This window comes from Nicotiana tomentosiformis, chromosome 2, assembly GCF_000390325.3.
Source record: "Nicotiana tomentosiformis chromosome 2, ASM39032v3, whole genome shotgun sequence".
NCBI classification, from domain to species: domain Eukaryota; kingdom Viridiplantae; phylum Streptophyta; class Magnoliopsida; order Solanales; family Solanaceae; genus Nicotiana; species Nicotiana tomentosiformis.
The window spans coordinates 94,864,657-94,889,640 of NC_090813.1; the positions used below are offsets into that span (position 1 = coordinate 94,864,657).

The 24,984-nt window shown below is 35.9% G+C and overlaps 4 protein-coding genes across 7 annotated transcripts; 2 read left to right on the forward strand and 2 right to left on the reverse strand.

Moving 5' to 3' along the window:
* Positions 1 to 1,404: 1,404 nt before the first annotated feature.
* On the forward strand, positions 1,405 to 4,980 carry LOC104107513 (protein KINESIN LIGHT CHAIN-RELATED 2-like). Its single transcript, XM_009616340.4, has 3 exons — positions 1,405 to 1,677; positions 2,386 to 4,331; positions 4,511 to 4,980. Exons 2-3 carry the CDS (start codon positions 2,404 to 2,406, stop codon positions 4,731 to 4,733), a joined length of 2,151 nt encoding a protein of 716 aa, XP_009614635.1. The 5' UTR covers positions 1,405 to 1,677; positions 2,386 to 2,403; the 3' UTR covers positions 4,734 to 4,980.
* A 551-nt stretch (positions 4,981 to 5,531) lies between these two features.
* Positions 5,532 to 10,334, reverse strand: LOC104107514 (protease Do-like 1, chloroplastic). Its single transcript, XM_009616341.3, has 8 exons — positions 9,885 to 10,334; positions 9,231 to 9,353; positions 8,539 to 8,710; positions 7,634 to 7,671; positions 6,822 to 7,020; positions 6,453 to 6,605; positions 6,114 to 6,248; positions 5,532 to 5,734 (listed from the first exon to the last, which is right to left on the reverse strand). Exons 1-8 carry the CDS (start codon positions 10,280 to 10,282, stop codon positions 5,657 to 5,659), a joined length of 1,296 nt encoding a protein of 431 aa, XP_009614636.1. The 5' UTR covers positions 10,283 to 10,334; the 3' UTR covers positions 5,532 to 5,656.
* A 5,088-nt stretch (positions 10,335 to 15,422) lies between these two features.
* Positions 15,423 to 16,058, forward strand: LOC104107517 (uncharacterized). Its single transcript, XM_009616345.1, has one exon. The coding sequence runs from the start codon at positions 15,423 to 15,425 to the stop codon at positions 16,056 to 16,058; it is 636 nt and encodes a 211-aa protein (XP_009614640.1).
* Positions 16,059 to 19,669: 3,611 nt separating this feature from the next.
* LOC104107515 (carbonic anhydrase, chloroplastic) lies at positions 19,670 to 23,711 on the reverse strand. 4 transcript variants are annotated; one of them, XM_009616342.4, is made up of 9 exons: positions 23,454 to 23,711; positions 22,393 to 22,454; positions 21,766 to 21,909; positions 21,427 to 21,475; positions 21,210 to 21,326; positions 20,926 to 21,065; positions 20,667 to 20,772; positions 20,096 to 20,254; positions 19,670 to 19,850 (listed from the first exon to the last, which is right to left on the reverse strand). In XM_009616342.4, the coding sequence occupies exons 1-9, from the start codon at positions 23,634 to 23,636 to the stop codon at positions 19,809 to 19,811; spliced, it is 1,002 nt and encodes a 333-aa protein (XP_009614637.1). In that variant the 5' UTR covers positions 23,637 to 23,711; the 3' UTR covers positions 19,670 to 19,808. The 4 variants fall into 4 exon arrangements, with proteins under 4 accessions (XP_009614637.1, XP_033514903.1, XP_070051889.1 ...); XM_033659012.2 differs by lacking the exon at positions 23,454 to 23,711 and adding an exon at positions 22,662 to 22,806; XM_070195788.1 differs by lacking the exon at positions 23,454 to 23,711 and adding an exon at positions 22,642 to 22,762.
* Positions 23,712 to 24,984: the final 1,273 nt, after the last annotated feature.

Here is a 24,984-nt window from a genome sequence, read left to right on the forward strand (position 1 = left end):
CCTACGAAACCAAAAGTATTATACTTTTATCTTGGGAATGAACACCCAAAGATAGAAATAAAGAAACACAGAACAATAAGATAAACCAGATATTGCCAGCTCTTTTAGAGGATGACACATTTTAAATCTAGTTATTTAAAAGTTTATAGGTAAATCCAGTTTTGACTTCCGATGCACATTTGATGCATGTGTAACTACAAGGTATGGCATGTGATCTCTAATTAAAATAATATTTGAAAGAAATTTTATTTATATCTTTTGGAAATACTAATCAAAACAGAGAAAGAATTTAATAAAAACAAAGACAGATTAAACAATGTAAGCTTGATCTTAGTATTGTGTGGTAGCACAATGGTAAATTCTATTTCAAGAAGAAAGGACAATGCAATTTGTGTCCAGCTAAAATTCTCCAAACTTAATGTAATGAAGTTAAGAGAACATTCTAATCTAATCAGACATGCTAAATTTAAAGTAAAACGTGTTTTTGAAAAGAAAACAAAATAACTACTCTTTTTAATAAAACCATAAAATTATGGACCAACTGAAAAAATAATTCTTTGAAAATAAAAAACATAAAAAAAAACAAAAAAAAAACGAAGAAGCAGAACAAGCCCCCTTTACAATTAACGACACACCATAGCGCAAATTGATTACATTATGGATTGGTCCCTCTCCTTCCACCGTGGACTCGATGGGACCACTTATCTGATGCCACGTAATATGCAGCTTGACACGTGGGAAGATGTGAAAGGAATAAATGTACTTCCCCTTCAATGGTTGCTCCATGTGATTATCTTCTTGGGAATTTTTGTGCCAATATATATTTTTCCGGGTCATCTAAAATATAATTATATGTGCCTTTTATAAACATGGATAGGTAATAAAGAATAAAGTCTAATTACTATACACTGATAGTGCAAAAACTAATGTAATGGTTTAACTTATTATAGCAATTTAGTTAATATTTTTATCAGACTATCAATAAATATTCCCCATATATTTATAATTACACCTGATTTTGTTTATGTATGTATATATACATATATATATATATATATATATGAAGGGAGCGGAGTCATGATTTGAAATTTAAGAGTTCTGAACTTGCCGTCGAATTCATAGTACGTTTTAGTTATTGGATTAACAACTAAATATTTATACAGATGAAGAGTATTTCCTAATATATACGTAAATATTTATATATATTTTTAAATACAAATATAAAGTCCAAGCAAAAGAGGAGTTTTTGACTATTCGGGGTGAAGTCGTTGGAGTTGAAAAGCCGTTAATGGCGCCATGTATGACAAAGTCACAGCGAAGCACAAACTGGAAAACTCATAAATTAGAAATTAGAAATTAGAAATAATAATAAATTTAAAAACGATCAAAAAGAATTGGGCGGTTGAAAGGAAAGGGGAAAATGGTTGGCAGATGATAAGTCATCTTCATTCTTCAACATTCCAACCTCTATTGCCTTAACATTTATTTATTTCCGTTTTCATTTACATTTTTCTGCCTTCTCAATTATCTTAACTCCCATCTCAAGTTTCTCAAAATCACCAACTTTCATTAACCCTATAGATTTATATCACAACACAATTACGTTAGTATATAACATCCTTATAATTTGTTGTCTCTCTAGTTTCTCTCTGCATTTGTCTCTGAACCCAAACTAAGGTACGCGGTTTTTTTCCTGTTTCATTGCCTTGAATATGCCTTTTTATTTTCAAATCATTTTTTTTTATATTCAATTCCAACTTCTATTCCATGCTTACGCCTTTATTTTATATAAATAAATGTTATTCCGTATTATATTCGAATTAAAAGCCATCTTCAATGGTGTATTTTTGCTTCATTCTCTCTTTTGTTTGATTTTTTTTTTTCATTGTGTGATCAAATATAATCTCTTTCTCTGTTCCTGTTGTATCCTCTTGTGTTTTCATGAATGAGTGATCAGGAAAAATTTCACAATTTCATGGTGAGTATTAAGGATTGTAGATATGATCTCGAGAATTCCCAAGTGCATTGAACATTCTTACGTTTGAAACAGGGAAAGGAGTAATTAATTAACAAGTAGGAGCAGAGTTATTTAATTTTATAATAAATTAAACTCCCTATTTAAATACTGTTTCATTGAGGAAATGAAGTACCCACTTTGAAGTATTATTTAATGCTTGGTTTGCTGTTTAAACTTTAGAGTCAAGGTTTCTTCATGATTCATTCCTCACACTAACTTAAGATTGTATAGGATGTTCTATTAAAAAAAAATAAAAAATCATACTTCCCTTCTGTTTTTGTCTGTAGAAGGAACAGCTGTTACTATGATTATCTAAGTTATTCTGTTACTTAACAAAATTCAACTTCCCTTCTGTTTTTTGTCTGTAGAAGGAACAGGTGTTTCTAATGCCGGAATTTGTCATGGATGGATCAATTCTAGATGACAATCATAAAGAACCAAATGGTCATTTTATACATCACAGAGAATTTTTTTATCAGGGTTCTCCTAGAAGTCCGTTGAGTACGCACAGTCGCGAAACTGATTCAATTGATTTGGATATGAATGGGGCTGTTGACACTTCAATTGAGCAACTATACAATAATGTGTATGAAATGCAAAGCTCTGATTATTCACCTTCGAGACGAAGCTTTCTATCTTATGGTGAGGAATCAAGAATTGACTCTGAGTTAAGGTATCTTGCAGGGGTAGATTTTGGTGAATTGGAGAATAAGAAAGAGGTTTCTGAGGAAGACAAAGGACAAAATGATGAGAAATTTGGAAAGATTAATAAAATATTTCCTGCAAGTCCTAAGCCTGTTTGGTCTGCTAAGGGAAAGAAGTTTTCTCCATTGCAAAATGATTCTCAAATATCTAGCAAGCCACCAAGATCAAGGAGCAAGTCTTTTAATGAAAAGCCTTCTCCTAAAAAGTTGGCAAATTCGAAAAAGCTGAATGTAGCATCGCCTTTAGCAGGAGCGAACTTTCAGAATGGAACTGAGGATCCGTCCAAGGCAGGATACTTAGGACCATATCTACTTAAACAAGCAAGGGACATGATTTCAACCGGGGACAATCTTCAAAAAGCTCTTGAACTAGCCCTTCGAGCTATGAAATCATTTGAGAGTTCTTCAAAGGGAAAGAGCAGTTTAGAGTTTGTTATGTGTTTGCACGTTGTAGCAGCTTTAAACTGTCGATTAGGGAAGTACAGTGAGGCAATTCCGCTTTTGGAGCGATCAATTGAAGTTCCCGACTTGGATGTGGGACAAAATCATGCACTTGCAAAATTTGCAGGGTGCATGCAATTAGGTGATACATATGCAATGCTCGGACAGATAGAGAATTCGATACTGTGTTATACTGCTGGCCTGGAAATTCAAAGACAAGTTCTCGGAGAGAAAGACACAAGATTTGGTGAGACTTGTAGGTATGTAGCTGAAGCCCATGTTCAAGCTATGCAATTTAATGAGGCTGAAAAACTGTGTCAAATGGCTCTTGATATTCATAAGGAGAATAATTCTTCTGCCTCTCCTGAAGAAGCTGCTGACCGGAGACTATTGGGACTTATCTACGATTCGAAGGGAGATTACGAGTCTGCTCTTGAGCATTATGTTTTAGCAAGCATGGCAATGGCAGCCAATGGACAGGAAGCTGATGTAGCTTCACTCGACTGCAACATTGGTGATGCATATTTATCTATGGCACGATATGATGAGGCTATTTGTGCTTACCAAAAAGCTCTTACTATGTTCAAGTCTACCAAAGGAGAGAACCATCCCTTAATTGCTTCTGTCTATGTACGTTTGGCTGATTTGTACAATAAGATAGGAAAATTCAGGGAATCCAAATCATACTGTGAAAATGCACTTCGAATTTATACTAAGGCCGTCCCTGGAAGCTCTCCAGAAGAGATTGCAAGCGGCCTTGTTGATGTATCTGTGATCTATGAATCAATGAACGAACCTGATCAGGCGCTCAAGTTACTTCAGAAGGCGATAAAAGTATATGGAAATGCACCAAGACAACAGAGCATTATCGCGGGAATTGAAGCTCAGATTGGGGTCTTGTACTATATTCTGGGGAAATATATGGATTCTTATGATTCCCTGAAAAATGCAGTATCAAAATTCAGGGATATTGGGGAGAAGAAGTCTGCAATTTTCGGTATTGCTTTAAACCAAATGGGACTTGCCTGTGTACAACTTTATGCAATTAACGAGGCTGCGGACTTATTTGAAGAAGCAAGGATAATCTTAGAGACTGAATGTGGACCGTATCATGCAGATACATTGGGGATCTATAGCAATCTTGCTGGCACTTATGATGCAATGGGCAGGTAATTTGATATTTTTTTCTTACAACATCATAATTGTGCCTCAAATCCGAGCAAACTAGGGTCAATTATATGAATCATCACTGATCATGTTGTTCCATCTAAGTTTATCTCAGTCCAATATTATAGTGTTTGTATTTTTTCTTCGTCGGAAAATATAACTTGTCATTAATTTTTTGCAGGACGGATGATGCAATTGAGATATTAGAATTTGTGGTTGGAATGAGGGAGGAGAAATTGGGGACAGCAAATCCTGATGTGGATGATGAGAAAAGGAGACTAACTGAGTTATTAAAAGAATCAGGAAAAGTGAGGAGCAGAAAATCCAAATCCCTGGAAACACTTCTTGGTACCATGTCTCATATTTTACTTAAGAATCAAGAGATCAATGTACTAGAAAGATGAAATAACAGGTCTTTGTGGTCACCTTGGGCATTCTTTTTGTATATTTGGGTAAGACAAATTAGGAAAATAAAATTGCCTTAGCTGGGCAAAGAGGGAATAGAGATCCTCAACTTGTGGTATACGATTTGGAGTAGAAATTATGTAAAGTTTTCACTTTTCGTTGTCAGATTTGATAAAGTTTCTTTATCAATTTGTTCTTCTGTGTATCTTGAATGTTAATATAAATGGTAGACTAGTTTTCAATTTCTTTGTTAGGAGTCGTTTCTTTATCAATTTCTTCTGTGTGTATCTTGAATGTTAATAGAATAATGGTAGACTATAGTTTTCAATTTTCCTTGTCAAAGTTAGTTTCTTTATCAAGTTGTTCTTTGTGTATCTTGAATGCTAATAGAGTAATGGTAGACTTTCGCAATCCTTCTGTTGTTACATCAAGCTGTTTATTAGTTTTAAGAAACTTGCAAGGCAAACCAGTTTATGCTTTAAGTAACTAAATGACTTTCTAGCAAGTCATTTTCATCTAATTTAGGACGGTGAATTTTACCAGATTGATGTAGTTCAGTCATCAAGACTAATGTGGACCACCATTTTACCTATTAAGTCTAGAGTTTAGCCTTGACGTAACTGGTAAAGTTGATGTCATGTGACCAGGAGTTCACGGGTTCAAGCCGTGGAAATAACCTCTTGCAATACAATAGACCCTTGTGGTCCGGCCCTTCCCCGGACCCCGCGCATAGTGGGAGCTTAGTGCACCGGGCTGCCCAAGAAGTCCAGAGTTTATACATTTTGGATTGGGGGCGATAGTCAGAAAAATAGCTTTTTTATATACACCATTCAATATTGTGGGACATTTGATACACAACAATAATATTGGCATGTTCATCAAGAAATGCATATCCACCTATAATCTTATCCCACTCAAGCCACTACGATTCCTCAGGCTTCGGTTCCAAAAGTACAGGGATCTTCTCCTTTTGATCCCCACGTAGCACTTCCACAATCACCTGTGCATGACAACAGCCATAAGCAAAAAGCTTTTTACTATTCCCAGAAAAGTAGTTTCACATTTCACATACCTTCAAATCATTTTACGAAAACTCATAAACAGAAATGCTAATGGATATAAGCTGACTGTGAATGATATCACTGTCATGGTCCGAAATAGTATCATTCAAAGTTGGAAAACAAAAAAAAATAGAAAAAAGAAAAGCAGAACAATCGCTTAACAAAGTTCTATGCAGGCAAAGGTGCCTTTCTGAATATACCCTAACTACTTTCATCTTAAAGTCGAAGTTTTGAGAACTGGAGATACGCCCTACAGTCAATATGAATTCTGAGCCAATGATAAAGATGCACAGTTTCATAATAGAAGTATGGAATTACCTTTTCTCCCACTTTGCACTGGTCAAGAATTCTGTACAAGTCGGTGCCATTAGAGACCTTCTTTCCATTTATAGATGTAATTATATCACCTAAAACTAGTCTTCCATAGGCATCACGTTTAGTAGGTAGAAGACCCTGCAATTGCAAGATTTAACCAGTTCATATTCAGTTACTTATCATGTTAGTCACAAATTTAAGCAACTCGCTTGTTAAAAGATCCACATGAAGCAAACTTGCTCTAGTGAAGTAACAGGAGGAAACTGATGAAGATTGTACTACATAAAAGGAAGGAGAGACTGCTAAGGGATGGTAAGGGGAAAAATACTGATAATAACATACCGCTTTGCCCGCTGGACCATTTGGAGGAGCATCCAAGACAAGTACTCCACTGACTCCCAGTTGCTCAACAGACTGATCAGGTGCGAATTTTATGCCCAAAATTGGCCTTGTGACTTTCCCAAACTTTACCAATTGATCAACAATCCCACTAACCTGAATTGGTAAGAATCATAATCAATAATTTTTCAGAAAAGAAAATAATAGCACCTGCTAGGCTGCTAGTAGAAGCAAAGATTGTTTTCTGCACTGCAGGAAGTACCAAGTCATTTTGTTTTATTTGGGGAAGTATGCAGAAGTGCAATACTTGTCCTAAAAGCTTCATTTAACATGACAAAAAATAAATTTTTTGTATGACAAGCAGCAACTTACAGTATCAACTGGAATTGAAAATCCAACACCAGATGATGCACCAGAAGGAGAGTATATAGCAGTATTTATTCCAATAAGATTTCCTGAACTGTCTAGAAGTGGTCCTCCGCTGTTACCGGGATTAATTGCTGCGTCTGTCTGAATAACATCCTGGATTGGACGGCCAGTAGCTGCAGAATTAATTTCTCTCCTCAGGCCACTAGAAAAAACAAATATAAGTTAATTAGTCATATAAAAGAAAAAGTATGATACACAACATAAAGGTAATCCATCTCCAATACTTTCTTTTTCATGTATTTCCTTATAGCCGGAGATATTGTTAATAAAGATATTTGGTTCTTGGCCTTTTATGGATGCAAGGGTACTAGGCAGTGACGACCAGCTAACCTCTCCTTTAACAATCTCCTTCATCTCCACATTTCATTAAAAAAAAACTCAGTGGACCTCATGGAAACAAAAAAAATTGAGAAGTATTCTTAGAATGAATACACTTCACGCATTTTATTTTCCATTGTGGATCACAAAGAAGAGAGAAGTAATAGAGATCAAGAAAATTACTAACATCAAAAAGCTAGTTTTTCAGTTAAATTAAATGGAAAAGATAAATCAAAATTCTCTACTTGATTTTATATGATTTCTTCCGTTTTACGTCCTTCCCCTCATTAGTCATGATGGAACAAGCCTTTTTACCAAGACTATGAGTGGCCCAAGTTCATTTATTTTATTTCCTCTCTCCGACAAAACCTGATTAGCATCATTGGAATATCTGAATATTAGGAACTTGTGCACCATAAAAAGAAATGCCTAAATACCTGATGACTCCAGTGGTTAGTGTATGATCAAGTCCAAACTGCAATGATATTACATCAAAGAAGAGTCATCATGTGATTCCAGAAGAAATTTGAGACAAAGTAAATAACTAAATATATTGTTTTTATAATACTATGTGCATAAGGAGGTTGTAAGTACGAGAAACATACACCCTTTGCAACTAGAGAGTTGCAACAAGTAAGTCAAGATTTATGCTAGGACCCTTAATGAGTACTTTTAGCTAGAGTATAGGCACTAAAAGGCATAGGAAGTTATTACGGACACATCAATTTTAAAAAACAACAGAAAGTAACAAAATTAAAAGATAAAGTTCAAAGAATGATTTGTCCCTCTCTTCAGAAATATGCATACCAAGGAATATCCTGAGCACACTATTAGATATGAGAATGAACCAACGGTTGAATGAAAGATTTCTCCTCTATTCAAAAGCTCTTAGGTTATATTTTATCTATCCTATCCACATAAATGCCCGTGGAAACTAATTAAGAGACTAGTCTTTACTTAGCAAACCAAAGCTAAGTCACCACCAGTTCTTGGCGGAAATAGGATCACTAGACTACAGTGGAAAAGGTCGTTACGCTCTAAACTTAGGGGAAAAGGAACAATTCAAAATATTAGCAAGCTGATAATTGTGTGGAAGAAGAGATGATTCTTTAGCTAGAGAAAAAGGAGGGCTATTGAGCAAACATTTGAAACAGTAACTGAAGTAAGTTATACTGTCTAGTAGTTAGCTTTTTTTTCCACAAATTTTATTTCCTCGAAACCAGAGATCAGAGACTGATTGTAGACTGGCTCAGAGTAGGTTTAGAAAAGGGACAACAATCCAAATGAAAGAGGCATCGTTATGAGAGTAGAATTCTCTAGCAGGTTTATATTTCTGACATACCGGATTTCCAATAGCAAATACTTTCTGACCAACAAGCAAGTCTGCAGACACGCCAATTGGTATAGGTCTCATCTTGTCTTTCGGCGCATCAATTTTCAGCACAGCAACATCTTTATCTTGGTCAAATCCAACAACTTTTGCATCATAAGTAGTCTGATCAGCAAGAGTCACTCTGAGCAAGACTAAATTATGTCAGTTCCAAAAAATAGATCATGAAGAAAGGAAACATGTAGCCGCAAAAATGAGTAATCAACATTGTAGCTGTAAAGAAATTAAAAAACTAAGAGACACACCAAATCCAACCAAATTCATATCATGAAAAAAAAAAGATGCAATTTTCCTGATTCTCCATGCAGTAAATTGTCAATATAAATGCATATTTTATTGTCCCTCTTTATACAGCACTGTAGGCAATTTTGCATACACCATTACCCGTAAATGAAAGTAGTTACAGAAACAACTGCATTTATATAAAGTGTAGAGTATAAAATATTTTTCCCTTGGGTGCGGGGGAAGGAAATGTTTTGCAGCATAAAAAACACATATGCAAAGTTGTAAAATTATGTTAGTATAAGGTCAATCAGATAGTATATTGGAACTTGGCACTGAAACCCTTCGTGCAGACGCAGAAATGAACTCAAAAGTTATTAAAAAAGAAAGGCACAAGGGGATGTATTTCCACTTTAACCAACCTGAGATCAGAGGCACCTCGAATCACATGATAATTGGTGACAATATGACCGTCCTTATCCCAGACGAATCCTGATCCGGACCCTTGAGGCACCTCAAATACATCTAGTGTGAACATGTCTTGCCTATAATATCATAGTTGGTCTCCACAATTAATCAAATCCGAAAAATAAAGCTGAAAGTCAACTACTACAGGAATACATGTAACGGACTATCACATATAATATCATTAGTTCAAGGTTTAATAATTCATTTCTAAGTTAGTCTTACGGTACGACTAAGTTATGGAAAAAGTTGAATTGTTAATTGAATCAGAATTTAGTTTAAATTGCAGTGAAGGTGTTAAATATTTATTACACTGTCAGTATATTCTACTTAAATCCTTAGAGAATTCATCAGTATTTCCTCTTAGTAGTTTAGAATGTAGCTAATTTTACAATATTATCATATAGAGAAGTAGACAGAAAATGTAAATTAATGATTCAGTGTAAAAACAGCACATCTTGATCTTACTCTAATTGCACAATCCCAGTGAGCCTATCCATAGAGCTATTTTACAATTTTCTCACATCTAAATAAGTTACTCATGCTCTTAAACCAATGTTCAATTTATATATAACATAAAGCAAAAAGGATCATCCTCACAGCTAGTTCACCTGGAAGCGAGATTTGTAATGTAGACAACAGAAGGCGTATTCTCCCGGAAGAGGCGAACAGTAGCAAGTTCATCGGTCTGCAATTTCCGCGGTGATGTGACTACAAAAGCCGAGGCAGGGTCAACATCGGTCAGAAATAGAGAGAAAGACAAGGCAACGGAGGTACAAGCCACAAAAATAGTTTCCAGAAGTTTCTTTCCGGAGTTGGACTGGTCATCGGAAGGGTCACAATTAGAGTAGCACCGTTGAGTAGCGATAATACCACCGGCGAAACCAGGGATTTTCCGGCAAAGTAGAGATTTAGGAAGTGAAAATCGAGGAGTTAGAGCTGAGCCGGAAAATTTCCGACTTCGGGAGAAGAAAGAAGAAGAAGCTAAGGAGTGCGAAGATGCAGCCATTGCTAAGAAGACAACTGCTCAGTGCTGACTTGCCCGATTTAATTGGTTATTCGGTTCGGGCACTATCTAATATGTGATCTACGTTCAAAACGTGACTTTTGCTCACGTGTATGCTCTACCACAGGGGTAACGCTGCACCTTAGTGGGCTCCTTCTTTGAGCAGAGTCGTATTATGAGTTTGATTAAGCCCATGAAACGTTCTACACTAGTCCGTAGTCCAGATGGCACAATCTTAGACATCGTGAGCAACCGTAAGTTAAAAAGAAAAATTAACCTAAATAGTCGTTAAATAGTCGTCCACCCAATGATTGATGTATAATATATAAATAATCTAGGTATAATATTTATATACTAGTGTAGAAGTCAAAATAGCATAGTATTTGCAAAGTCATTAAAAAATAACCACTAAATTTTATGCGAAGATTGGATAAAATTACCCTAAGTGAAATTCGGAAAGTTCCAACATAATATGCTAGATCGTGGAACTTCCAGTATGTTATGTTGGAACTCTAGTACATTATGCTGGAATTTCATATGTAAAATTCGAACTCCAACATATTATGCTACAATATTTCCGAATTTTTAAGGATATTTTTGTTTGAATTTTATACGAAAAATAGCTAAAATTTAATTAGTTATGAAATTATGACTAATTTTCAATTAGCAATTATAAATCAGTCTATTTCTGATTTTTTTTCCCAAGTACATCGGCTAGAAAAAATAAATGACGAATATGCTAGGCACCTAGCACATGTCACATTTTTTAGTCAAAGGTCAAGTGTATATCTATTTCAGTTAAACTTTATGAAATATCAGGGAAAGCTATATGAAAGTAAAATATGGCATTGCAAAATTTTGCGCAAGGATCCCAATTAAAAGTTGGATATTCGTGAAATTTCCGAAAGTGCTTGGATTACCCATTATATGTTACATTTTGAATAAAGTTGCTCGATATAGTAGGCACACATTAAGAACAATAATCTAACTTATTATTTCTGGTGGAAATTAAGCTCAGTCGATCGAACAATACGACCAAACATACTTAAAACCAAACCCGTCGACTAAGTTGATTAAATGGCCATCCCTAAAGGAGGCTTTGGCTTTTTGCGAGTTCCCAGTTCCTATACAAGGCATACCAAAAGCTTTTCGGCTAACATTATTTCTAGTATTTTTTTTATTTTTGTACGTATTCTTTAAAAACAAAATGTAACAGTGGAGCATGGTAAAGCAAGATATAGAAGGTTAATATGGTAATATTATGAAAGTGTGTAACATCTTGTATAAAACATGAATGCGATAGGCACTGCAAGATATTTTCTATTTTCTTCGTATCATCAACAGGTATCGCCTAGATCTCTTGCATCTTGTATATATAACTAGTAAAGTTTTTTTAGTTATTTATATTATTGATCCCAATAAGGAGAAAGGGAAAAGGTACCATGTATTCTGTACGTTAAATATCTCAAGTATCAAACTAAAAAAAAAACCTAAATTATTTGTAAATTATATTGAAAATTTTAGCTACTAATGTATGAATTCATCTTTGATTGTGTAGCTTAAAGAGGGTGAATGGGAAATGGAGAGAAAATGAAATATTTGAGTTTCCCTCCTTGGCAAAGGGATATTGTCCCATATTAGAGGAAGAAAAAGTTTTTGATGGATATATATACAATTGCTCTTCTTCTAGCTCTTAAAGAGTTAAGAAGAAAGCAAGCCTTGCGTCGTCGTCGTTGCTCGTTCGGCTTCGGCTTTCCAGTGTGTTTTGCGACCATTGAGTGGTTCGAAGTTCACCTGAGTTTTTGGTACCAATACACTGGTGAGTTAAATCGTTCTATCCTGGGATCGAAGTTCACCGGAGTTTTTGGTACCAATACGCTGGTGAGTTAAATCATTCTATCCTGGGAGGATAATATTCCAACATCTCGGGTACTTGAGGGGAATAATTTCCTTAAGGACACACTGTACATTCAGTGGGCTCGATTTATTCCAATATTGTTTTTTAGAAATTTATTTTGTGCAACTGGTTCTACTAACTTTCTGTTTCTTTTTCTATTTCAGAAAGTTTAATAATTTTTTATTGTTTATTACAGTAATACAAAGTGGTTAACATCTACTAGACCAAAGAGAAACTCCTTTCTTTGTGCTGTGTAATAACACTTTTGTTTGCATTGTTAATCAACTTTTTCGCTTTTATTTGATAGGAGAGTCTGTAAAGGAGAGAAACAAGATAAGAGGGATGTCACTTTCTTCCTAAACCTGTTCCACCAAAAAATTTGGTAGTGATGCAATCAACAGATCTTCCTAAACCAGTTTCACCGTCAGCCCCACCTGACCCACCGCCCCAAATAGCCAATCAAAATTCAACATCTAACCCTCTGAACCCTTCAGCCACAATAGCTCCACCATCAACGACTTTCAATCCCCAAACTTCAACCCTTCCGATAGCAATCCAAACAAACCCCACATATCAATCATCCCCCTCTCATCCTAGCAAAAATACGATCTCTACTCTCCAACCCCAAGATGTGCTTCATCTTGAAAGCTCAATTCAAAATTTTCAAAATTTAGCCAACAATTCACAGCACCAGCAAGAAGCACCCAAGGTTCAAAAGAATTTGGTTGTACCACCACCACTGATGCAGTCTCAAAACCATCCTTCACAGCCTGTGTCTCAACTGTCCAATAATTCAAAGGGTAAACAATTAGTTGAAATTAATCATGGCACTCATATGGGTAAGCCTACTGCTTACTTCTCTGCTAAAGATTATTTTATTAATCTAGTTGAGGATTGCAAGTTCACAATAGTAGAAAAGTTTATCAGAGGAAAACCTAGCATGGAAGGAGTTAGAAAATTGTTTATCAGTCATATTCCCCTTAAATATGCTGTCAAAATAGCCTATTATGATCCTAGCCAAGTATACATTGACTTTACCAATGAATCTGATTTCTACCATATCTGATTTAAACCCTTCATTATCCTCGGTCCATATATTATGAAAATTATTAAATGGACTCCTGACTTTGTCCCTGAATGTGAAACCTCAATTGCTCTGGTCTGGATCCTAATTCATCAACTTCCATGGCATCTTTTTAGACGGGATATTATTTCAAGAATGGTTAGTTCTGTTGGCATTGCTATGGCACCAGACATGGCCACTTATTCTAAGTCTAGAGGAAATATGGCCAAGCTTAAAGTTGAAATTGATCTCTTAAAACCCAAACAAGATCAAATTTGGGTGGGGTTCAAGAGATTAGGCACTAACGAGGAGGATGGATATTGGTTAGACATAGAATATGAAGGTGATCCCTCATACTGCCAATATTGTTCTATGCAAGGTCATGATATATCTTCCTGCAGAAATAAGAAAAGGGATGAAGAAGCCCAGGATCAAGCTATGAAAAGAAATGAGGAGGTTCAGGTCTTGGGTACATCTACTAAAGAAGTAAGCAATGATCAATGGACAGTACAGAGAAACAATAAGAAGAAGAATCAACAATCAAAGGGCAAGAATATTTTGAGTGGATCATCGCAACAAACTCAATGTGAAGGCAACTTCACAGAGCACACCTTGCAATTGCAGAAAGAAGAGCATCCAATCCAACAGTCAAAGGATCAGGGGAACACTCAGAAACAAGTGATGAATAAAGCAAAACATTCTGACTATATTGCATAAAACCAACAAGTACTAAAGCAGCATAACATATCAAAGAAAAGAGTTCATTGGCAAGCACAACCGAGTAACCATATAACATATCTTCCCCAAATCTCTAAGCAATCATTGTCACAAATAAACACGACTAACCAACCTGTTCCAAGCTTAAAACAAAACACTCTCCTAACCACAAGCTCCCAATCACAACCTACTACACCCAAGCCTAACTACTCAGCAGAAATTCACCAAATCCCTCATCCCAAAAACGAACAATCCTCCTAGGTTAAATCCAATACTATATCCATTTCTAACCCTCCTAAGCAACAAACTCCAACATCCATAATCGAGACCATCCCAAGACCAATCCAAAACAGTCTAACCCAGCAAATAAACCTTACTTCAGTGCAATCAGTAAAATCACAATCTCATCATATCCCTTATGTACCACATGACCCTCCACCTGATGATCCCCTACCAACAAATATTGCTTCTACTGAAGGCAATAATGATGTAGAGCTCGAAAATAAATATGATGTAGATTCAGAGTTTGAAGCCTATGGGGAAGAATTAGAAACAACTAAAAATAATCCAATCATAAATGACACTGAAGATGACAATGAAAGTGTTGTAGATCAATCGGAGTCCAGTGACGAAAATACGAATGCAAAATCCACCAACAGTGATGATGTGGATGGCGTATTGATTGAAGCTTGCTCTACTCAACTACCTCTATTAGATGAAATTGCTCAAGCCTTTGGGGAAATCTCTGATAAGCACCATCTCTCGCCCGGAGGTTTTGAATCAAAAATGGGTGGTCTATCATATAAGGGCAGTAGAGGAAACAAGAGAGGCAAAGGTATTCCTGCTATGAGATACTCACAGGACAAAGAAGATCAATCATTATCCTTTTAATGATTAAGTCTCTTATTTGGAATACTAGGGGCATCACGCCACAAGGTGCCTTTGACAGACTCAAGCAACTCAAAAGATCACACAATCTATTGTTCATTGCCATCATGGAACCTTTCTGTAACAGTTCCAAACTTGAGAAGTTTAGGAGAGGACTGTGATTTGACTTTGCATTTGCCAACTGCAGTAATAAAATTTAGTTTTTTGGTGATAATGTTGTTAATTGTACAGTTTTTGATGATATGCCTTAATATATTAATTGTTCAATCAACAACAACGGGGTAACATTATTCATCACTTTGGTATATGCCAACTGTAAGGCTCATCTCAGGGAATCACTGTGGAATAATATCCTATCTTTTTCTGATGATATGACTTCACCATGGATGGTCGCTGGCGACTTTAATTCTATAGTTGAGCCTGAGGAGAAGAAAGGGGGAGGGGGGGGGGGTTAGAATTCATAGTATGTCTAAAAGACTTTCTTTCATTAATTGTATAGTAGGCAGTGGTTTGATGGACCTTGGCTACTCTGGTAACCCCTTCACCTGGTGTAATAGGTGGGCACCTAGTAAGAGGATATGGCAAGATTGAATAGGGCATTAGTAAACTCTGAATGGTTGCAAAGCTTTTCTGATACTTCAGTTGTTCATTTGGTCAGAACTGGCTCTGATCATGCCCCACTACTTATTTCTACAGCCAACACTCAATGGGAGCCTAAGAAATATTTCAAATTCTTAGATTTTTGGACTGAACAAGACGACTTCTTAAAAGTCGTTGAACAAGCTTGGCAGATACAGGTTGAAGGAGGTCCTATGTGGAAATTTCATCTCAAACTTAAGAATGTTTGTAAGAGTCTCTCTTCCTGGTCTAGAAACACTATTGGAAATATTTTTGATAAAATCAAGGAACTACAAAATAGACTTGCAGAGCTTGAGGATAGATGTTTGAATGATAACTCAGAGTGTAATAGGATGGAGTACAACAATGTGAATGCTCAGCTTATCAGTCACATTAAAAATGAAGAATTCTTTTGGAGGCAAAAAGCTGGATTGAAGTGGTATTCAGAGGGGGATAATAACACAAGGTTCTTTCATTCTGTTATCAACTCCAGAAGGAAAAAGCTAAAGTTAACAAGAATTAAAAAACAGGATGGCACATGGATTGAAAATAAGGATGACATAGTTACTGAAGCTGTTGCCTTTTTTGAACAATAATTTACACAAGAGACTACATGTAGAGATTTTTCTATGCTCAGGAGGCTTCCCAGAGTGATAGGTGAAGATGACAACCTAGCATTGGAGGCCATTCCAACTATGAATGAAGTGAAATATGTGGTCTTCTCTATGAGTAGTAGTAGTTCACCTGGTCCGGATAGCTTATCTGGGAAAGTTTTTCAACACTGCTGGGATATTATTGCTGAGGATCTTTATGATGTTATACTGGATTTCGTTTTTGGTAGTGAACTCCCAAGATCTTTCACTCACACATGCCTAGTCCTTATCCCTAAAATTGACAACCCCCAACAATACACTGATTTTAGGCCCATTAGCTTAAGCAATTTCACTTCCAAGATCATATCCAAGCTGATGAATACTAGACTATCCCCTTTGATGAATAAGATCATCTCCCCTAACCAAACGGGCTTCATAAAAGGGAGATCGATCTCTGACAATGCAATGCTCACACAGGAATTGGTTTACAATTTAAAAAGGCCAAATATCAACGGGAATGTAGTGTTCAAATTGGATATGGCCAAAGCTTTTGATAGGGTTGCTTGGGACTACCTTTGCCAGACTTTGAGACAATTGGGATTCTCTGAATTTTGGATTGACATGGTTGCCAGGTTGGTCTCTAACAACTGGTATTCCATTAATATCAATGGAGTTAGGCATGGATTTTTCAAATTCTCAAGAGGTCTCAAATAAGGTGACCCACTATCTCCCTCACTATTTGTTATTGGAGCTGAGCTATTATCTAATGAATCTATTGAAGAATGAGAATTTCATCCCCTTTTCCGTGGACCATGGCAGTCCTTTGATCACTCATCTTACGTATGCCGCTGACACTATATTCTTTTTCTCTATGGACCTCCTATCCATTTCCATGATGATAATGAAGCTAGAAAATTATGAGCAAGTCTCGGGCCAAATGGTGAATAAAAGGAAATCTTCTTTTCTGGTATCTCCTTCTACTCCTATTTCTATCATAGAGGATATCAAATGCATAACTGGTTTTTCTCATTCCCCTTTCCCTTTTACTTATCTGGGGTGCCCTATTTACTTTGGAAGAATTTTTTTTTGTTATTTTGGAAATATGGTGGCCAAAATAGCAAATAGAACTCAGGGGTGGAAAGGAAAACTTCTTTCTGTTGGGGGTCGAGCGGTCCTTATCAGGTATGTACTGCATTCACTATCATTGCATATCATATCTGTTATGCATCCACCAAAAACTACCCTTGGACATATTGAAAAATCTCTTGCTAATTATTTTTGGGCATCTTTAGAAAGCAAGAGAACTTATCACTGGTTTTCATGGAAGAATTTCTGTTACCCTAAGGCAGAGGGAGGGGTAGGATTTAGGTCATTGCATGACATGTGCATTTCATTTGCTGCTAAAACTTGGTGGAATTTCAGAACTCATAAGTCCCTTCTCACTCTCTTTTTGGAAGCCAAGTATGGTAAAAGAAGTCATCCAGTTTCTAAAAAGAAGAACTATTCTCAATCTCACTCTTGGAGAAGGCTAATGAGTATCAGAAAAGATTATGAAAAGTATATCTTATGAAAAGTGGGGAAGGGCAACATCTCTTTTTGGTGGAACAACTAGACAAACAAAGGTGCATTAGCCAAAGTAATTGGACAAGGCAACAAATCTAAGAAGATTAGAGTGTCCGATTTTATCTCAAGCAATCGATGGAATCTGGAAAAGCTCCATGATGCTCTTCCTCCTAATTTGGTATTTCATATCGAGTCTATCCGTATTACTTCGGGAGAGAAGGATCAATCTATTTGGCTTGCGAATCACAATGGATCCTTTTCAAGCAAATCGGCCTGGAAGGCTCTTAGAAAATCTAAAGGTTCCTCACTCACCCTCTCTAAGATTTGGCATAGTAAGTTACCATTCAAAGTCTCTTTCCATACATTGCGGTTATTGAATGGTAAATTAGCCACTGATGATTCTTTGGTTAAATTTGGTGTGCATGGCCCTTCAAAATTCTATTGTTGTCCTAATGGTACCTCTGAGTCTATTAAGCATCTATTTTGTGCAAGTGTGGTTGCTGGAAAAGTTTGAAAATATTTTCAAGATACATGTGGTTTGAGAATGCAATCTACAGGTGGCATAAGAGCCAAATTTATTAGATGGTGGATTGTTCAACCTCAAAATAAAGTTCATAAGTTGATATTGCAATGTCTTCCATATGTTATATGTTGGGAAATTTGAAATTATCGACGTAATTTTAAATATGAGGGAGTTAGAAATACTACTAGCAGTATCATTGCAAAAATTACATACCTGATGCGACTGCTTCTTTCGGCTCAATTCCCTTCTTTATCCTTCACCTTTCCCTTTCCAAGAATTACCCAAATGGTTGATAGGATTAAGCCCAAGCTGAGCATTATTCCAGTGATATGGAATAATTCTGCTTTCGGTGAGTTCAAATTAAATGTAAATGGGTGCAGCAAAGGAAATCTTGGGAGCGCAGGGGGTGGTGGGATTTTAAGAGATCACCTTGGACATATGGTCATGGCTTTCACTATGTATCTTGGGTGTTGCTCCAATAATTCAGTTGAGGTGCAGGCTATTAAAACTGGAATGAGGTGGTGTTTAGACACGACTTTAACAGATTAACTATTGAATCAGATTCTTTACTTGTTCTTCAAATGATAAAGGAAGAAATCTCCACGGCATGGCAAATCAGAGAAGAAGTCAAAGAGATTCAAGCAATGGACACAGAATGACAGTTTCAATTCACTCACACCTTCAGGGAAGGTAACATTCTAGCTGATCTTCTAACAAATTTAGCAGAAAGAGATAGAAATAATCAGTTCTTCATTGGGGCTATGAACATGCCAAGGCAGATTACATCCTCGGTGAAAAATGATGAGCTAAGAAGACCAAGTTTTAGAATTAAGGTGAGGAAGAACACCTTCATCTTTGATCCAGGTTGAATGTGATATTTGTGCTAAGTTTCATACTCGTCGTTTATTTGCCCAAATATTTTTTTTTTTTTAAAAAAAGGAGAGTCTATGTAAATGAAAGGGGTCGTTTGATTTGAAGACAAGTTATATTGGGATTAATTATATTGAAATTAGTTTTGCTGGGATTAATTATTCTGGTATTATTCTTATTGACTGTTTGGTATGTTGTATTAACCATGTGATTGTCAATTTTACTATTTATCCTAGGATAACTTATCATTGGATTACTATTCCACCCTCAGGCAGGTATAAGTTATCCCGCTACTATTTTTAACCCTGTGATAACTTATCCCAGAATTAGTAACCAAACAAGGGATAAGGCGGTACTAATTTTTATCCAGGATTAATTTTACTGTAACCATCATATTATCTACCTTTTAAATTTTACAAGAAAATACACGTGACTTCACACCATAACAAAAGGTGGTGTTAAACATGAAAGTATTTGTCTGAAATATCCTTTTATCTCTCTTTATTAGTGATTTACTTCTTTAGTACTTCACTAGTCTGAGCAGCGTTGAGATTGAATTTGAAAAAAAAATGCATTTTGTTTTGCTAAAAATCAGATATTTTAAAGTAAATTCAGTTTACTAAAGCGATTAATATTTGAAATTGGATGGACTTAAAAATTATTGAAGTGGAAAGGAGTTGGCGTAGATTTATTATGGCCAAATTTTGGGTTTACATGAGCAAGAATTGGTTCTAATAACAGATTAAATTTGGGAAGCCTCTCGTTGCTGGATGATCTCCTTATCTCTAAGCACGTCTCTACATGAGCTTCCAGTGCAGTATACTGCCCACATCTTTTACCTACCAAAGCCCACCACAAACATAACAACATATTTATAGATGGTACAACTTTTGAAACCAAAAGTACTACTACTATTTCACAATAAAAGGAAGAATGACTCCCATTTTATTTATTCAGAAATATAAGAACCGGTGCTCTTTAATATTGGTTGATACATACAACAACATACAGTTCGATTTGGGAAATTACATAAAAGCAAAAGTGTTAGGGAAAAAACCACTTAAAACGGTGGTTAAGTTCATACGGAAAGAGAAGGAGAAAGACCGAACTCAAGTCCCCACAGCTCAAATCCTCCATTCACGAAATCATAGTGACCTCCCTTCAATGCTAGTGTTTTCTTCACCAAACCTTCTCTCACAAATGGATAGGTCAGCAAATTTCCAAGTGACACATTCACAGCTTCCTGCAAATTTTTTAAAATTTCATTTTCATAGTCAGTTATAAACTGGCTAACAAATATTCGAAAAGTAAAAACAAGCGTAACCCGGTACACAAATCATCTAGCGTTCACGCAGGGTTTGGGGAAGGGTCGCACCCGAAGGGTGTAATGTAGACAGTAGAGGCAGAGTCAGAATTTGAAGTTTATGGGTTCGAAAATCTAATTTGTTTAAGTTACTGGATTTTAAATTAATAAATTATACATATTCGATGAATTTCTTAAAACAAATACATAGTTTGGATAAAATCTACTAGGTTCGGCCAAATCCGTAGATCGTATTCTAACTCCGCTCCTGATAGACGGTGTACCCTAATGGCTGCTTTCGTGACTCTACACACAACCTACTCCAAAAGTATCCCAAATTAATTAAAGTTACCTTCTCACAAGCTGTGCATTGATCTGCAAAACATTTATCCACGTGTTCACCCTGCACCTTCGCCTTGGCAGGTAAACCAATTTTCACCCAATCCTCAATGAAGGCACTGCGTTATTAGATTAATTTAATTCGTGTATTATATATATATATATATATATATATATATATATATATATATATATAAGTAACATAACAAAAAGTGTTTCAAACGTATATATATATATATATATACTTGTAGAAAAAGATTAAAGGTACGTACGTTGATTCAGAACCATCTGCAGGTAAAGACATGAGACCTTTGATACCTCCACATGCGCTATGGCCAATGACAACAATGTTCTCTACCTTAAGGTGAAGAACAGCGTATTCGATAGCTGCTCCGACTCCGGAGTATCTGGTCTGTTTAATTGATCATAACACAAGAGTATTCAATCCCGAATTCAAAATCTCAATTCCAACTAGTTTGGATTGAAACGTGATTGATTAATTGATCAATTGATGAGATAAAAAAAAATTTAATAGTTAGAGATGTAAATAATTGACCTTGTCATAAGCAGGGACCATGTTGGCGATGTTTCGGACCACGAAAGCCTCACCAGGTTGGAAGTTCAGGACATGTGATGGGCACACTCGAGAGTCAGAGCAGGCAAAGACCATGAACTGTTTACAAAATTATGGAAATAGCATCATCAGCTACAAAAGATGGGGGAGGAATCATTTATTTATTGACAATAAATTGATAAGTAGCAGGAATTTGTACCTTGGGGCTCTGGCCTTTTGATAGTTCCCCATATAAGGCTGGGTTCTTCCTGATAGTACATAAAGAAGAAGAGAAAATGAATTATCAGGCACTAATGTTCCAAAATTATTTGTTCCTGAAGTAGTAGTTGCAGATGTGCTAAGTTAAAACGGTCCAAAATACTCTTTAACATAGTGAAAATATCCATTTTGGACCAAGTTTGTACGGTTTTTTCCAAAAGGTTTCACACTATTAAGAGATCTCTACGCTTTATATGTAAGTATCCAATGTGGAGTTTTGTTCAAACACACTCAACACATTATGCAGCAGTTTTAATTTGAAGAAAGTGAATTTGCTTACTCGTATTTCTCAGTTTTGAAGTGAATAAAGCCAGCTTTCATGTGCTCAACAGGGTCGAATGGTTTGCTGCCATCTGATGATTGCAATTCAGCTGTAATCTGGTCAACTCTTGCTGCAGCAATTGGTCCAAGTTCTCCTTTTTCGCTGTAATTGCATAATTTCAAATATTCAAGGACCTTTTTTTTGTTTATTAAAGCGACATTTATGATTCTTGTATTTTTCTAAATACAAAAAAAGGGAAAGAGGATGTTATGCCACTACTGATGAGGTTTGAATACATTACGCTCACATATCAGATTCCCTGTTTTGATTTTCTTTTTTAACCCCCTCCCAAATTATGACGATCTATAGTGTTTTCACAATTTCTTTCCAGGGTGACTCGAGCCATGACCTAACGGTCGTGGGTGAAGGTTTTTTACCAACTGAGCAAGCCTCACTAGTCGATACTATTTGATGATTGATTAATTGATGCAGATTTGGATCACATGACATAATGAGAAGTTAACATGCACACCATCAGTTTTGCCTGATTATATCTTGATCACATTTTGCAAATATTTAATTTGATATAGATATACATATATATGCACACACGTATTATAAGATTATAAAGGATAAATTACAAACCTGAGGAGTTTCTCGAGTGCAGCAATGGCCTGCTCATAGGATTCCTTTGCCATTTCTTCTCTCTGCAAGTCCCCATTTCCATCAGAATTTGGAAAATACAAAACCACTTTTATCTTTTTACTAATGTCTGGAAGGTATAACAAGTGAACATCAAAACAGAGGGGTAAGGCAACCTAAATTACTCTGTTTAATAATAAAAAATTAGTAAGTGATGTAGATATCAGAAATGGCAACGGAGTGGTACTTTACGCTTGTTAAAATGCACTCACAGCGAATCCCAAACAGCAAACCGAGCTTGGTGAAGATGTGAAATAGTAACAGGATAAATCAAGAAGATGGGTTTTCTTCGATTAGATTTTAAAATCGAAAAAACCCAACATATGTCAAACAAGAAAGACAAAAAAAAACGCTATAGAGCAACTAAGACGACAAGAAATACGTTACAAATGGACATCGTCCTACAAATTCTGTGGTAGTTATTACTCGTAGGATAGGCCAACTTACGAGGTTACCCACTGAATTACTGAATTTGTCTAATAATTAGCCAAAAGAAATTTAGAAATCTTTTATAATAAAAAGAGAGAGTAAAAGCATTGTCCACATAATCCACAAAATAACCCTACTTATCATTTTTGCGAGAACCTCTATGTGATTGCCACCTCTTCTTTTTTTGGGGTTCATTTTCAAGATTGTTATAGTGCCATGGACTGCACGTAAATATAACAATGGAGGTGTATACTTGATCAAAATGACAGCACTTCACCTAACTTCAGGAGATTCATGGCAAAAAATAACTACTCCTACGACTTATAATTTAATGTAATGCGAATCACGTGAACTAACGTGCATGGAGATTTATGGTCATTACAAAGAGATAAACTACTTGCTAGCTAAAATGAAACAACGTATTGGTTGAATTTAGTTGGAAAAAAAAAGAATCCAATCAGAAAAAAAGGAATACCAAGATAGAGTAATTAAATGACTTGTCGTAACATGTTAAAATACACTGATGGTGTAAAAAGAATCTTTATAATGTCAGTGTATATAATTTAAATCCGTACCAAAATAGGGTTGATGATGGGAGTAGGGGCGGCGAAGACGGGCTCGTTTCTGATGAGACTGGGAACAGAAGTAGAAGAAGAAGAGTTGCTAAGCCTTGCAAAAGCAACAGGACGAGTTGGTTTCTTAAGGGAAGCTTGAGCAGGGGAGATAGTAAGGCAACTGTTAATGGAAGCAGTTGACATTTGGCTCAAGAACTTCCTTTTAGCTTTTGCTTGCTTTTATTACTCCTCACTCACTAGTATATATTATATAGTTGTGGAATGGGTCTTGATCATGGGTCGGGTCTCTTACATATAACAGTATTATAACAGAGTTGAAAGTGATTGCTAAGCAAATGAGAGCTTCAATCCATTGTAGATGAGGTTTGTACGTTGGAGATTGAATGTTGCAGTACTTTTGCCTGGAACTAAAAGCATATGGCTAAGAAGCCAAGAACCTAAGATTTTTTTTTATTTGAATTAAAGGAGAGAATAATTAAATACGAGTGATCGTTATGGTTGAATATGGGGCATGTTGTTTTTTCTTGTGGGGCAGTTATTTAATCCTCAATATCAAGTTCCACCTATATTTGCATTCTTTTTTAGGTTGTCGTATGGTTTGTTGTGTCATTTTCATGGTTTGGACTATACATGCAATGGCTATTCGCCTCGCCAAATTAAACCTAATGATCTTCTATTAATCGCCATAATCTCAATTAGCTTGTTTGTGGGCTATGTTGAAACCATGGAATCATAGTCTTTTGTTCGTGTTATTGCACATTTGCAGTTTCACTTCCGGAGTGATCAGAACTAATTTACTTAATTCCAAATCAACTCAACAATTATTGCTGATCACAGATGTACATGTGACGTAGAGAGTTTAATTGAATTCCGTTCGTTGAAAATTTAGACTGCCTGAATAGTGTAAAAATATTTTTTTTCCCTGTAGTGACAAAGTCGGTTAAAAAATTGCTTTTGTTAACATGTTGAATCCGAAGTATTGGATTCTTCCTTTTCATCTAACCCCTTTAGTTTGTAACGATTTCTTACTCCACTTTTGGCTCCTCTTATCTTTAGTGAGAATAAGGAGATCAATCTGCGTCGAGTTTTGGCTAGTAAAAATCCAATGCAAGTATTAGAATAAACGTAATAGAATTAGAAGGATTAAAATCTCTAGTACGCGTGAGTTAAGCATGCACGGAACATATAATTAATATCGTGTTTTTGGATTTTAGTAAATTTAAATTCCTTCAATTGCCTTTAGAGCTTCACTTATCTTCAACTAAATCAATTAACCTTTTTTTTTTTTCATGTCATGTGTTCGATAAAGGTCAAATATCCCTTATCAGATCACTGCTCGCCACATCCCACAAATAAAAGAGGTAACTAACGTGACATGTGTCAGCAGCTGCTGAAGTTATACTTAAACGAACTGCAAATTCAAATTAAAAAATCTGGATATACATAAAGAAAATGAATGGAGCAAGGTAAATGAAAGGCAAACGAAAAAGGTAGTGGATGAGAAGAGATAAGGTCCTATCTTAAATCAATT